Below are 16,474 nucleotides of genomic sequence, written 5' to 3'. Positions count from 1 at the left end.
CATGGCACTTCACGGAGACACGTTTGCTTGCAGACAAACACAGAGCAACTGTGCAATTGTGATCCCTTGGTAGTTCTCCAGGACATAGTATTGACAGCTGCTTCAGAACTGTCAGTCCTTCAGTCTTCATTTCAGTTACCACAGAGATCCACATGAATGATAACATATTCACCTTTTTCTTAAAGTCAGAGTATATAAATAACCCCTTTCTGAGTCAGAATAATTACTTCACATCTTATGCTGTTTGTGGTAGTTTAAAAGCAGCGTGTTTTCAATGTAGAAACTCACAAAGAATACACTCTCATGTTTGTTCTGGGTTGCAAAAGTTTTGTTGTAACAAGTTTCAGTATTCTTTAAGTATTCTTTAGCATCTTCAATACAGACCTGTGTGGTGGGACTTCGAGATCCCTGAAGAGATTAGCATATTAAGGCAAGAACCCCACCTAGTGAATAGTGACTGGTCCCCTACTGAAGCTGAAAATACAGCCTGCTCTGAATTACCTTGAAAGATTTCATACTAATAAAGAAGACAAGTGTTCTTTGAAATTCATTCTCACCAATGATCACAAAGTTCTGCAAAAAAACTCTGAAACAAAAATCAGGCTTCATGTTTCCCCATGCCTAACTGACTTGCCTGTAATCAAAGGTTGGGTCACAATGAACAAAACACATAACAGTCCAAATACAGAAGGACCACTTCTCCTCATTGAAAGCCTCGTTTTACCCAAGTGTTTGTAAGCAAAGTCATTTCTTAATATAAGAGTTTTTCTAGATTTCAAGATCCAGTGGGTAATAAAATATGAGAAACAAAACATTTACACTATCAGAAGACTGTCTAGGCTGCCCATTGCCTTGAGTTATTTTCTTGCGAATTCATACTCTTTAAGACATCTGTTAAGTTGGCAAAGAAAAGAATCTCAAGGAGGAAGCAAGCAAATGCATCATTTATTATCTGCCTTTTGTCCTCCTGACTGATTCTCTACTGATTTCAAATTATACAGGAACAGTTTCTTTATAAAAGGCATAATTGATATCTTCCAATTTTGAACACACGTTAACTGATTTTTTTTCTTCTACTCATGCCACCTGCCCTGATTCCGGGGTATTTAACTCTTAGTTATCCTGCACATATTCAGATTTCTCATTGTTTTAATCTTTGGTCTACACATATATACACATATATATCCTTTGTTTTAAATGACGACTGTGCTATGAAAGTGAAATAAAGGACTGATAGCACGATCACCCAAAAAAATATTTCAAGACAGGCAACTGAAAATTAAATTGCTTCACTGCTGTCCAGCATGGGAGCTATGTGGTGCTAAAGAAACACACATAAACCTCTAAAAGCTTCTGTTTACACATGTTTACTTTTTCACCTGTGTTGTCACCCCATCCACAATACATTCCCTTCAGCCTTTACTGATATCCTCTTACCCTGTCCACATTTAACCTTTTCATACTTTCCCTTTTTTTTGTCTGCAGGGGTGATCAAACACTGGCACAGGTTGCCCAAAGAGGTTGTGGAGATATCCTCGGAGAGACCCAAAACCCAACTGAACATGATCTGGGGAAGCTGATCCTAGATGACCCTGCTTCAGCAGGGGGGGTGACCCAGACTATCTCCAGAGGTGCCTTCCAACCTCAGCTATGCTGTCACCCTATTTTAAGGCTACCCTTTAAACCCCCTATAGCCCATGGGTTTGTATTATTTCTCTGTTATTAAGCTTCCTTGTATACAGCTTCATTGCAAAAATCCAACCACTTTCTGTGAGTCAGCCTCTGACAGGTAAAGATGCTGAGAGCAGAGTATATTACTGCAAGTAGGTGTGAGCTGTCAGCAAACCACAGAAACTTGATTTCATATATTTGATGCCTTTTGTTGTTTACAAACCACATGTTAGTACAACCCAACCTTCAGCTTTCCAGGCTGAGCCAAACTCCCTCAGGATATTGTCTGCAGTAGATGCCACTTGAGAACAGAAAGCAAATACTAGAACTGTAGACTATGAGGATTGGCATTTCACTAGGGAGCTGCAGACAGCCTTTCTTTAGCACTTTTCATTCCTCTCTTTCTTCTTAACTGATAAGACTTCCATTAAGGTAGCTGAAATACAAGGGGAAATGAAGCCTTCGTCATTGTACCAAAAATACTCCAGAACTAACGCTTATTTTTATCCTCAAAAAGGAATCAGGAAGATAAACTTCCACATTTTGCTCCTCATTGTATTTTGACAAAGGTGGCATAAGGTGAGTGAAAAAAAGAATTGTTTTGTCTGCTTAGAACTGTGTGAAACCTCTATGTATATCAGCATATTATTAAATTATTTCATCTTTGTATGAAGAACAAGGCATCTAAAAGCATCTAATAGTTCTTTCATGAGCAGCAGAATTAATGAAGCTTGGAGAACCACGGATTTACACGGAGTGCCTTCTAATCACCTCAGCTTCAACCCACTCCCACCACCCCTTCCCCAGCTTTCACTTGTACTACACATGCACAGCTGGGAAAGTGATCTGAGATGCTGGGACTGCTACAGAGCAGGACAGGTACTGACTGACTGCTTGGCTTGACCACTGGCTCTTGCCTCTCAGAATTGAGGTTTTCATTCAGTTAGAAGCACTAATATGTGTCACATTTCTCTATTCAGCTTCCAATTTAAAAGAACTATTATGTTCCTATAAATGTATTGAAGACATTTAATACATTAATCTGTTGTCAACTCTAGCTGGTATCATGCAGAGAGTTACAAAAAATCAAGAGGAAGAGGGCAAATAAACAGATTCTCTCAAACAAGATTTGTTCCATTAGGAAATTAGAATAAAACTCCTAGTAGCAAAGGCATCCGGATTGTCACAGGACAACACTCTCTTTGCAATTATGATTTCAATTACTCTCTTCCCTTATATGCAAACCAGTATTTGAGTATTCAGAAAATGACATCAGAGCCTTCACATGGTGAAATGAGTTTTGTAATAGGTTTCCTATAGGATCTTAACAAATAAGTTTTCATGAAGATATACAGCATTTATGAAGAATCTCCCTATGACAAATTTGTCTTTTCCTCTTCAAGGACTTGGTTAAATTTTTATTTCAAAAGTGGTTCTATCTACCACACTACATTTTGCAGTTGAAGAACTAGACAAGAAGAGTAAGGAAGAAAATAAAATCCTCATTGCTTTCTGTATTGTGTGCAAATCAGTTGTCTGCTTCTTGAAAACAACGCTCTTCAGGGTAATTGTAGTTTCTCCACATTAGGTCCAGTATTTACATTGAAAAGCTGGAAATCTAATGTAATTTTTACATAATGAGATAGCTGCTAAAGAGCTGTCTCTTTTATACTGTGGAATGCAAATGCCTGAAAGTGTCCACTCCCACATTAAATATTTTTTGGTCCCAAAGATGCTGTAGCTTGCATTATGTTTCTAAATATTAACTTCAAATAACTACTTGAGCAGTGTGCCACTCTTGCATCAAGCAATGAATTTCACAACATGAATGGTGGGGAAGCCCTAGAACACAGCAAAGACACAGTTCAGACAAACTTACACACTAGATTTTAATCACTCTGGTCCCCCTCTAGATATGGTCAGTTCACACTTGTGTACTGACTTCCTACAAACTGACTGCAGAACATGTGCTGGTTGGGTTTTGTGTCTTAATACTAAAAGTTTGTTTGCCTTATCATTTCTGAAATTTTCAGAAAAGCAAGTCATAAACAAACTAAATATTCTGTCTCCTATTCAAGGGAACTATTACTAACCACCTTTCTAATGATGTTCACTTAGCTTGTATTTTCAGGTTTTTTCTAGTTTTCAGTGGGTTTTAAATTAGACACTGAAAGATTTCGGTACAGAAGTAACCCAGTCTCACTACACTGTACCAAATGCTGACTTCTAAGCTGTACAAAACTTCATGTCAAAAACCTCTGCTGCTTTGCTTTCTGCAAGTCCCTCGTCCAGTAGCTAACCCAGATTTCCCCACTCCATGATACATCTGGGCATATCATACTTGCATGACTCTTCACCCTAACACCCTTCAGCTCTGTCTCCAAGGCCACAACCATTTCCACTTCTGACAACACGCTGTGAGTAGGGATGACTTCATGTCAATTCTGATCTGTGCAAGGATGAAACTTCCTGCCAAATTAACTAATTCCTGGAATCCAGCTACACAGCTCTCCTAACTCTATCCAAGGATGCAACTGCATGCAAGATTCCCTACTGAACCTGCCACCAAACCTCTTCTTTAATCCTTGTCTTTTTTCTCCCCACAACAGCATTCACACAAACTATTTCTATCCCCATGTCTAAGGACTTGGTGATCTCCACAAACTTTCACCAGAACTCTGCCTAAGATTCCTTAAAATCATGTTTAATCAAAGTGCTAGAGCTCTCCATGTTTAATCAAGCAATTTCTTCCAGTTTACTGGAACTTTCTTATTATATTGTTCTGTTTTCTTTAGACAGGAGTTTTCCAGACTTCTGGTGCCAGGCAAGGAAAGCAGGCTAGTTTCATACCTTGTCATCTTGCTAACCTTTTTTATGGCATCTGTACACCCTTCACCACTTGTCTGCATACCCTCTCCTTCTTTGTCTGTTACAAAACTATTGTCAGCTGTTATGCCAATGCCTTTGTTCAATAATATTACTTTTGTTTGTGAAAATAAAAGTAATAAAAAAGGGCTCAAAATGTACATTGTGCATTTGAAAGCCCTTTATCGGCCTATTTGTCTGGCATTATTGAGTTTCAGATTTTTTAGTAGTTTTTTCATACAATGGATAGGAGAATACCAATTTGCATAGAAATAAAAATGTATGTGGAAGACTACTTAAGCTGACAGGGCAACTGAGATGCACAGTAAAAGAAACTCCTTCGCTTTAAAATAATTAGGGAGAAAAACCCCACAACTGTCTAGGTTTCAAGTTTGTAATGTCTCAACAATGTTTTTAGTTTTGCTGGGATAAACACTATCTTTTCCTTAAAATGTCAAGTTCCTCTTGTCTTTTCCATTACACTTGCCACATGAATGAGAAGTTACATCCTCAAAGTTAAAAACTGTGAATAAATAGGCCTCTGGCTCAAGTCAGCTGCATCAGTAATGAAATCCATCTCCAAAACAGTTCTGTGGTTACAAGATGAAGAGTAGGGAGGAGAGAAGTGTTCTGTACAAGAAGGATTCTGTATACAACTGCAATGCTGGTTTTTTTGGACACTGACCAATCCACATACCCTCCCAACACAAGAGAAAAGTGAAGGGCAACACTGACCATGCAAACTGACAAGAGAGCATGTCTGTTTTCTCTAGCAGTTAATTTGACTGAATGATCATAAACCATCTTTCGAAAAGTTTCACAAACCATCACTCTCTCAGAGAACTTCTGGAACTATTTTCATCTGCAACCAAATAAAAGGCAGCACTGCTGATCCCTCTGCTTCCCACAGATCCTCCCATACTCCTTGCCATCCTGACACATCAAGTGCTCCTGACGGAGTGCAAGGAGGCAGACAGGGAACTGATCAGCTATTAAAAACAACCTCTGCATTTTTCTTGCTAGTTTAATGTTAACTTTGTTCATTCTCCTCGCCTGGCCCACCATGCAGCCAAACATCTATAACAGAACATAAGAAGAATAAAAACAGGAAAGATGGCTCTTTTATTTGGTGGCATCACTAGCTAGCTTAACATCTTCCTGAAACTACAGCCTCAGGCTAACCTTTAGACATTTGTTACTTTTGTTTTCCACTACTCTATTTGCTCAATAGCTGCCAGGCATGTGACTGAACCTTTTGGTTTTTCTCAGGTCACTGGAGCTTTCTTTATTTAAATGATTTCCTGGACACTTCCTTACCTCTTATGAATTCCCAGAAGTAACTGTGACCCGTGTAATTCAGCATAACAACTTGCTGAGTAAGTAGTCTAATGGAGAATTCTGGGGCCTGAAAAATACCAAGTCCTATGACTGCAGTTGCAAAATGAAACAATAATGGCTGACATTGCATCTTGCAGCTTTTGCAGAGCTAGATGCCAGATGATACAGATCAGGGACATCTGGAATCTAGCAAGAGTCTAAGAGAAGCCAATACAAGGTACACGTGGTACTAAATGCATAGCAATGAAACATGCCAATATAAGACAAGACAAGCAGCTTGGAAGTACAAAATATATGCCTGAAATCCTCAAAGAGGACATAACAATGCCATCAGGCTTGGGCATATCATTAATAAATACATTATCATAATGAGAAAAGATATTATCAAATTGTGTTTTAAGTAGCAGTATTATGACAAACAGAATTCATTAAAAATCAAAATAGTGTGGTATTAATCTACAAATTGCCATAGTAGCATATTTTCAGTGCCAGGCTGAGCACTGTATGGGTACAAAGCCAGTAAAATCTGGTTCCTAGAGAAAGCAGTATCAAAAACACATTCTGGAGCAGCCAAGTATTTCCGGGGGAGGGGAGAGCAGATGTACCCTGGGCTGTCATGGGTCCCTGTGGTGCCAGTGCTCTCTGGAACACTCTGTGGAGTACAGTGGCAGATTTATGCATATGCAGCCACAGATGATGCAACAGTAACATCTAAAATCATGAGGGCCTTCACTGGAGCGATGCAGCCCAGGCAGAGCACCATGCCAGTGGCACTACAGCCCCGCAGACTCCAACACTCATTCCCAGCCAATTTGTGCATCTGCAGGGAGCTACTTCTCCCCATGAGGAACTCTGCCCAGCCCCCACTTCAGTTTCTAAATAAAGTCGGCGCCGAAGTTAGGAAATAACGGCTCTTGCTGGGTGACAGATAATAATAATCTTTCATATCGCAATCCTGAGCTTGGGGCCAAGAATCAGCCATCAGCCACTTGTCAGCACTTCCACGTTTCACTCCCTTGTCAAGCACAACCACCCTACCAATCAGCTTGGAAACTAACCATCATCAGCAACACGCTTTGAATTTTTAAAGAAGATGATGCCACAAATTAACAGCAGGCAAGAAAAAGGCACAAACATGTATTTATAATTGAAAAGGGAATGCAGAAAGATACAGAATAGGAACTAATGCAAACTACTGATGCATCTTAAATGTGAAATAACATTAGAAAGCAGTGGAATAACCATAAAAAATATGGTAAACAGTACTATACATCACAACACACCACTAACAGCACAACTTTCCATGCTGTGAGCATCCTGATAATGGCAGAGTAGACCTTAAAGAAGAAAATTCTGAAAAAAGATAAAACATACATGAAATATTCAATGAATAAAATTTAGGAAGCTACATGCCAGTGGAAACAAGAAATATACCTTTGCAGGTAAAGTATCTTGTTATTCAAGTTACTGCATCTGCATAATACATAATCAGAAAACTGAAAGCCTACATAGCTAATAATGCCATCCTACTCAGAATAATCCAAGTCGTGCATTGCCAACACTGTCTGATACCTCCATGTGTTTTTCAGATCTAGTTATAGCAAAGTAAACTTCCCTAATTTCAGGGGCTTTTAGCCAGATGAATGGAAGCATTTCACATAGTATGCGAAAAATAATTAAAATGAATGCAGTGACAAGTTTATTCCAGGCATGTCACTTTATCAGAAGAATGTTTTTAAAGCCTGTATCAATTCCTGGTAGGAAAATGTTTCATAGAATCTATCATACACCATAAAACAGCACAAATAATGTGCCTTATGGAGAATAATTTCATATAGTTTATTGTCACCTGCAGCCAATAGCAAAGCTTTGTTTAAAGCACTCTAGATGTTGCAAATGTGCACATGGGAAAGGGAGCAGGGCAAAAGAACAGGTAAAATATACCCCTGTAAAGTGCATTTGGAGTTAAATCCCCTCCCCAGACACACATTCCTAACCAAACCCCAACAAGCAGCTGGTTGACAGAAGTCCCCCCAGCAACATACTTCTAAGCAGAACTCTGCACAGCTCTCCCAAACCACCAAGGTAGTGATGTTCCTTCCCACCAGCAGGCACAGTTCATTTTTCCTGTGTACATTCTTGCCACTTTCTGCAGAAGTTTATTCCAACTTGGGTTTATAAATACCATTCCATCAAAAGAGGAAGCTCTTGAATAATGATTGTAATTTCCTTCTCGTCCAAGTAGACAGAAATTAAAAAGGTTCCTGCACCGAAGTGACTCAACAGCAGCAGAACAAGTCGCTCGATGCCAACACAGAAAGCACAAGTATGGATGTTTTTTTAAAGGTATAAAATCGTAGAAAAAATTACAAAGGCATATGTTTACATTAAACTTTCATGTAAATACAAAAATCTTTTTTACAGAGGGGTGCTTACTGGGTTAAAAAACAAATTCTCATACCAACCATTTACACGAATTATTTAGGTCTTCAGTTCATGTCACATGACACTGCAATTTGAAGGAGACCCAAGGGAGCTGTTGACAGGCCCTGCTTCTCACCTACAAACCAAGAAATCATTCAAATGATTTTATGGTTATCAAAGGAGCCAGAAACCTTCAATGATTACCTCAGGACACTGATTAGCACTGTAACTCACCATAGCATGGCTTCCTCTTATCACTACCCACAGGCCATGTGCACAATATGTCAACAGCTGCACAGCCCCCATTCCAGCCCAGCAGGGAGGGCTAACACCAGCTCCTTGTCTCCACACAGCACCATTCCAGCTATTATCCAAGCAAGCAAAGGTAAGGAAGCACTGAAGTAAGGATCTACCTGTCAGTGTGAGCACACACTTAGAGGGCCATATTTAACTTAGTAGTTACTAATTCATCCAAATTAACTGAAGGAACAACAAGACAAGCATTATTGACCCAGTTGAAAGTACAGTCAAAGTATATTCTCTTCATCCCAAATTTTCAGTCCAGATAGGGTTGTGTTCTATATTCCACAACAGTATCCCTGCATTTCTCCTCTGCTCTCATTGTCTCTACCCCAGCATAAGAAGTCCGACTCTCTGCTATCCCAGCTTGGGGTAGATACCCAAGTTTGGCACTGGGAAATACACAGAGATCCTGAAGTCTTGCTCCAAGGCTCAGAGACACCCTGCTTGTCTTCTGCCATTCCTTAATCACAAGGAGAAGGAAATTACAATTCAAATGAGGGATTTCTACAACTGGCTTCAATAGGTCACTCCTACACAGGTCCTTATGATACTCACTTGGATCCCACAGCAGTGGTTGAATTCAACTATGCAAAATTGTAGAAGCTACATCAGGGCTCAGCATTTGTGCATTTTGAAGACTACAAGGAAGGAGTAATTGAAAAGAAAGGGTAGGTACTTAGGATAAAAAGGAGATGAAGGGCACTGCATAGTAAATGACAAGAAAAGAAATTATCTCCCTGGAACAAGCTATTGGAATCTGGATAGATTATCAAACCTTAACTGAATACCAGGGCAGCAAACTACCATAAGAAAGGAAAAATTTTATATTTTATATGTATTAAACTGTTATTTAAATAGAACTTATTTATAAGATCTGCTTGAAAAGAATGAGTGAGCACACATTCCACTCTTGCCAAGAAGATAGCATTGAGATATTTCTTCTAGACCAAAAAAAAAATATTCATGGCAATGCTGCACATGTCCAGCACAGATCAGTGTGTTTTCCTGCCTCTCTGAACTGAAAGCATTGCCTTCCAGTGCAGTGTAGCCTACTTAAATACTGGGATAATTTTCGCCCTTATTTTCAAGAAACGGTACTTTTAAAGGAAATGTGTATTATCTCAGATTCTACTTCTGTGTATGCAGATATGGTATTTAAACTCAAAGAATAAATATTTTGCCACATTCAAGTTTCCTGTGCCATTAATTTTATATGTCTCATTTTGGGTTTGTGTCATATGTTGCATGCATATTTTAACCTTAATAGGCTGAGAAGTATGTTCTTGTGCATATTTGTGTAAACTGTATACTGATTATAAACCAATTAGCTGATCATACAAATGAAAAGGATTTTTTTTTCCATGCTAGCTATAATTTCTCTGAAGTTGGCAGTATTTGCAAGGGAACACCAAAGCCTGTCTGTGCAGAAGGCCTGAACATATAAACAGCAGAAAGATAATCCAACCAAAAGACAGATCAATGCCTTCAAACTTACTGTGCTCAAAAGGAAAACCAAAGCTGAGCGTACTGAGGGTCAGACACCTCATCAGACATGATGAAGGCAGTCTCTTGCACTGCTTGGTAATAAAATACTTTATGAAGGAAATTTTTGAGGTTTGCCTTTCTGTTGAAAAATAAGACCAGAACCATAGCTTACATACATTATTGAATACAAAACTCAGTCATCACACACATGTCAAGTCGCCAACAGCTTGTCTTTTTAATAAACGGGGTGTCTTTTTGTATCCAAATAATCAAAACACTATTGAACAAAATGATGTAGCATTTTTCTTGTGAAATACTTCTCACATTTCTCTAATTTACAAAAATGGGCTTAAATATCAGTTTTGCATAAAACAGACTTTTTATTCCTAAATTAAACCTATTATATCATCAAATCTACTTTCACAAAACTTCCCTTTTAGCATAGGATGTAAATTCCCTTCATCATTTAAATGTAAGCTGGAAGGTAAAATAAATAATTCTCGAGAGAACTAGAAAAAACATTTCCTTGCTTTCAGTGTTTGGCTTTGATTAAGAACATGTAACACGTGATGAGCCGTTCCAGATTTGCTGGCTTGAATAAGCTCAATGCAGACGGCAATTACAGTTTATAGAAAATAAGTATATCTGACAAGGCAATATATCTTTGCCTCAAATATGTTTACTCATATAACAATTGTTGTTAGTTTACTTACAAAATACAGCCTATCAGCTCCAGTTTTGCAACTTGGCCTAAGCAAGTGGGCTCTTTTTCCCAGATACACAAAATAGCACAGTCAATATGATACTTAAAAATAGAATACTCAAAAATCAGAACAAAAGTAGTCTACAATAAGCTATAGCCATTTAACAGTTAAGCTCATTGCATGCAAGTTTCCATTATATCCATTTACACCTGAATGAAGATCATACTGAATTTATGACTGATCTGAAACAGTTGCACAACTTCAGATCTGTTTTTAGATTTTGAAAGTTAACTTAGAAGAGATGGAATTTCACCATGTTGGAAAAGCACTTAAGAAAAAAAAAAAGAAGATATCTTCCAGTGTTTTCCTGTTCCAAGATCTGGTTGTAATTTTCTTATGTTATTAGATAATTGTAACAATAGCAATATTTTTGCCTTTTTCAAACAATCTGAAAACGTTCTCAGGGAAGAAAAGGCTTTGCCAACCTTTATTACCAATGTGCAACAATGCCAATTCTAAGCAGAGAAGAGGAATTAATTTTTTTTTAAGTCAGCTTTATAGAAGTTTTAGAAGAATAGCTCTATATGCCAGCCAATAAATCTGGAGTAGTGAAAAGATATACCAGAAGACCCACACCTGTTGAGAAATGGATTTTCTTGGCATATGAACTGTAGGAAGAAGCAGAAGAATGATCCCTCCCAGCTTCTGGCAATGGATATGCAAGGCAACCACAGCTGACATTCATATAGCCTTAGGCAGGTCATCCAGTGCCATAGTCTTTTTCCTTCGACAGGGGCTGATAATGCAGCACCTGAAGCACCCATCAAAACTAGCCTAGAGCTGCTGCAGCCCAGGGAACTGCCAGGGAAAGCACAAGGCTGTTATGCTTCTCCAGCTCCATCTCTACACTCAAGCAAATGGTCCTTTTTTGAGCCTTTCAGAGGCGAGGCAGGAACCCACTGGAGTATTATATTAGAATGCCCAATTTCTTAGATGTTACCTGCCATCACTACCACGCTGTAACAGATCCCAATGTCTTAGTGAGGCAAGCATAAACCTAGGTTTTGCCAAGAGGCAGCCTGAGGCAGAGACAGCTGAAATACATGAAAGTTACTCATAAATCTGGATATGTCACTGGAATAAATCAGAAAAAAAACCCTCTGCCTATCTGAAAAATCAATCTATATTAAGATACTTGATCCTGGGAGATAAGTGTGGTAATTTGGCCAATAGTTTAAGTGCATTAGCAAAAGTGCCATAGCAGCTCTGTGGCAGATCTAGAAAATAACCCCATTACTTCTTAAGTGTAGCCTTAGCTTCTAGATCATACTTACAACCCTGTAAAGAGAGGAAATACCTACACAAATACATCAAGGCTTAATGTAACAGTTTCCTAAATTATGTCCACCATAGCAGTTGTCACTATTGTTTGTTTCTATTAGGTCACTAGTATCTGTGGTCAAAAAGAAACATTAAAGGAAGATAAATGTTCTGGTTTTACCACCCACAGTGAAAAGCAGACAAAATCAAATCCTTCCATCTTCTCTCGGTCTTTATAACTAAAACCTGAATGATTCACTGATGGTGACCCATAACTAATAATACCACAGCCAGCTGCCATCCTTACTTTGCAATGAAAGTACTAACCCAGCCAGGCTACTACTGGTGAAGTTACACCATCTTTAAATTGTTCCTAGATTACATGTGTAATCCAAAGTAGGAACATTCATTACTATTGTGGTTTAACCCCAGTCAGCAAATAAGTATCATGCAGCCACTTGCTCACTTACTTGAGGAAATAAGCCTTTACAAGATTTATTTCCATTTACATATTATAAGAGCCCCTAATTTCAATACAGTGCTAAGAAATAATTAGCATGAACAAAAAAGATAAAAAGTTGGGTCCTAAATATCTTTCCAGTTCAGAAATTCATTCTTTTCCTCTTAGCTACGTAGATGTTTCTTACAAATAACTTAGCTATTTTCCTTGAATACCACTGTTGGACACTTGTCAATATTCCTCAAGGAAAAACTCTCTACACGCCAGAAGCCCAAGAGGCCAAGATTCTTCTGCTCAAAATGTAAATGCCTGCTAAAGTGCTGACACTTAAATTAGGCCAACCAAGCTAAGTAATAAATCTACGCAATGTAACACCACAACAGTAGAAAAGCACTTATCATCATCTTGGTAATAGAAACAATGCAACAGCACAAAATACTTCACTCCCACATCACTGGACTGCTCTGAAGTTCCAAGCAGCAAGATTACATTGCCCAAGAAAATAAATAATATTGCCTACTATTTTCACGGGTGAACAGTGATTAAAGACCTTTAGATGCATCCCCATCCCTCTCACTTCCTAACAATAAGGAGAGAAAAACCAAACCAAAAGAACAACAACAAAAAACCCCCCACAAACCCATACCCTCTTTCAAGTCTGGTCACATTCTGTGATCAGTAAACAGACTGAGTTAATGTTTAATAAAAATCCCAGGACAAGAACACTTAAAGAAAACAATGCCAATAGCATTTAGGGTTCCCTTTTCAGTAACATATTGCAACAGTTTCCACAAGGAGATCTGCCTCAGATCCTAGAAAACTCTTACTGAACACAACAGCAACTCCTTGTCCAGCTGTCCTCACTTAAACAAGGCTACTTTGGCACCGTGCTCAAACTGATCCCAGGAAAAACGAGGGGAAGCTTTCTTGGCCTTGGTATGCTCTGTGCATCCTTAGCTGTACTGCTCGAGCACAGCATCCTGCAGCTGCTTGCTCTGCAGCAGTGGAAACAGCTGGGGAGAAGCAGCCAAAATGAAGAGCGCACCAGCCCTGACATGATGCAGAGGTAGCCATGAGAAGTGCAATCCCCACCAATGAAATCCAATGCAGCAACATCCTAACAAAATCTGCTACACCCAGATCTAACCTCTTCCTCCACCTACAAGATCTTCATGTCAGTCTTTGCTTTTCTCCTTTCAACAAATATGAGGTTTTGTATTCTTCAGCTAGAGACAGAAAAAGAGAATTTCTTTATCTCCTGAATCCTTTAAAGCTTCTGAGCCAAAGGGAAGAAAGAGGAGGAGAAAGCCTGTATTCTAAGTATCATATTTGGAGTGTTATCCCCTTGTGACTGAACTGAATCTCTGCATCTGCCACAGCTATTAGCCTTCTCCAAATAGCAGCTGAAGCAATATGGAACAAACTTGGTCCCCAGATAATTTCTCAGCTACTCATATGTTTCTGTATAGCAGCCATGAAAAAGAATAATTCTTGGTAATTTAATTCTGCTGTTGCTTGAAAAACCTATGACCCAAATCAGAAATGTTGGACGTGTCTACAGATTCATGATGACACTGCAAGCTCAAAAGACAAAGCCTTCTGAGATTTATTTTCAATTTTTTCTTTCAGAGGACATCAATCCTTGCAAAAGAGGTGGAGATTACTCCCCCTCACATGTTAAAGGAAGTCGTACATTTTGCAGAAATTATTAAATCTTCTTCACTTGCAGTTGTAAACCTTAAGACCTCTATTCAAACTGCAGCTCAAATACAATATTTGCTAATAATACAGAAGAAGAAATTTCCACATGCATAGTCCTAACCGGTTAAAAGACATGCCAAAATGAAAATTACATTACAGCAATGATTAATGACAGCAGATTATTCTGTATGAGACAGCAAGTAAGAAACTGTCCAGTGAATTCTCCAGAAGAAATTACAGCACACCTCTTGCACAGAGACAATTGTCCTACAAACAGACAGGAGCATAAACATAACCTAAAGAAAAATTCAGCTTTTATACTGCCAATTTTTTGTTTAATTCTGATATTTCTGAGAGCAGGACTGGGAGCTAGGGAATGAGACAGAAGATTTGGAGGCTTTCATTTTAGCAAGCCAAAACCCTACATAGGAATCTGCATTGGGAATCAAGCCAGACATGAAGAGCATACATTCCAGTCTGAAACAGAAGACAGTGAAAGACACTTCCCAGGAAACTAATGCATTAAGTTTTAATGTTTTCCACTTTTTTTAAAATTTTTTTTAAAGTTCTCTGTCCCAGATAAAGTAGGAATACATGAATGTGGACTGACATCACTGCAAAAACCACCATATATGCAAGTTGTCAGTTCCCTACTTTAATAAGCTTTAGTAATCTCCTCATACAGCTTACCTTAATTAAATGTATTGAGGAAGGATTTTTTTAAGAAGAAAGGGATGTCTGTGCAAATTAATGTGGAAATATTAGACATAATACATGCATCCATATGACAGTCTAAGAGGACAACATTTTTTTTTTATTATTGTTGTTACTATTATTCCTGCTATGTCTTTATTTCTAGAAACAAGAAAGGTTTACATTTTGTTCTTTGAAAGGTCTGAATTTAATCTGCATTTAAGCGTCTTATATACTATACCTTTTCTGTTGGTTCTAATAATTGTCTCAGACAACAGTAAAGGGCTTCCATTGGAAACTTCATTTATAGGCTTCTCTGGTGGTTTGTTGGCAGTGTTTTCTTTCTTCATGTCCTTCTTTATTTCCTGCAGAAGGCAGACAGAGAGGGAGAAAAAAGAGAAGAAAGAGTTAAAAAAAGGTATTATAGAATATTCTAAATCTCAAGCTCCCAAGACTTTATCTTAAAACTTCGATGTATACAGCCCTGCCTACTCTAATGCTACCTCAAAGACTCTTACAAAATGCCACAAAAAGAAAGCAATTTTCTGTAACCTTTTCCAATGGACACTATAGTTTTTGTTTTTAGAATAATTCCTTATTTATGTGTGAAAATTGTAGGACAGTTTTACAAATCTCTTAGTAAAGATCACCAAAGCTGGAAGGTGTGAGGGGGGAAAAAAAAAAGGCTTCTTAGTTTATCCAGCAATTAGCTGGACAACTGACACACAGGGCAGAACCGGTACAGTGCTCCTGATGTAAAGGCAGCTAAGTCTGTTTCCACTCTGTTGAAAAGCCCACAGAAATAACCACCATAGCAGGAAGAAAAATAATAACTAGGCAAATATGACAAATGTTACCATAATTGGCAGAAGCATATAGAGAGCCTGCTGTCAGAGCTGCTGCTAACACTAACACATTTTGCTGCTGACTACCTTTTAAGGTGATCGACTTTGGCAGCACATGGAGAAAATAAATATGGTGGGGTTTCATGAAAGTAAATTCACAGAAAACAGTTTTCTAAGACTTCACAGTTAGTGCTTGAGAAGACGCACAATACTTCTTTATCAGCTTCTTAGTCAGACTTTAAAGGTCTAACTGTTTTGTTGCCTACACCCACTTTGACAAAGCATCCCAAATATCATCACCTCACATATATCTTATCTTGAAACACCACTGAAGTAGACAAACAGCATTACCTCCACTTTATAGATGGGAAAATGACACAGTGTAAAGGCTAAACCATTTGCTTCCAACCATGTCCCAAAAAATAAGGAAAAATAAGTTAAGTTTTGGCTCCAAGCTTTGTCCTAGAGCCACAGAGCCACGCAGGCTGGGAGGGACCTCAGAAGGTCCCTACTCCAATTCCCAGCTCAAACCAGGGTCACCTGTGAGGTCAGACCAGGCTGTTTAAGGCTGTTTGCCCAGCTGGGTCTTGAAAACCTCCAAGGATAGAGACTGCACAAGCCCACTTCAAGCCAGTCTGAAACTTTCTTTTCAAGTTCCATCTGCT

At 38.6% G+C, this 16,474-nt stretch overlaps 1 protein-coding gene across 4 annotated transcripts in view; it reads right to left on the bottom strand.

The window, feature by feature from the left end:
• The window catches only part of SH3KBP1 (SH3 domain containing kinase binding protein 1), a 214,933-nt gene that overhangs the window by 124,569 nt on the left and 73,890 nt on the right, over positions 1-16,474 (bottom strand). For 3 of the 4 annotated variants that reach the window (XM_027738275.2, XM_027738277.2, XM_027738279.2), the window contains one exon: positions 15,206-15,329. In XM_027738275.2, the coding sequence (XP_027594076.1) occupies positions 15,206-15,329 (124 nt within the window). Of the gene's footprint in view, positions 1-15,205; positions 15,330-15,476; positions 15,482-16,474 lie in introns of those variants that run through there. The other variant, XM_039377973.1, reaches the window with a different exon arrangement.

This window comes from Pipra filicauda, unplaced genomic scaffold, assembly GCF_003945595.2.
Source record: "Pipra filicauda isolate LSUMZ 115617 unplaced genomic scaffold, ASM394559v2 scaffold12_size5214236_pilon, whole genome shotgun sequence".
Taxonomy (NCBI): Eukaryota; Metazoa; Chordata; class Aves; order Passeriformes; family Pipridae; genus Pipra; species Pipra filicauda.
This window is presented reverse-complemented; position numbering and strand designations above follow the sequence as displayed.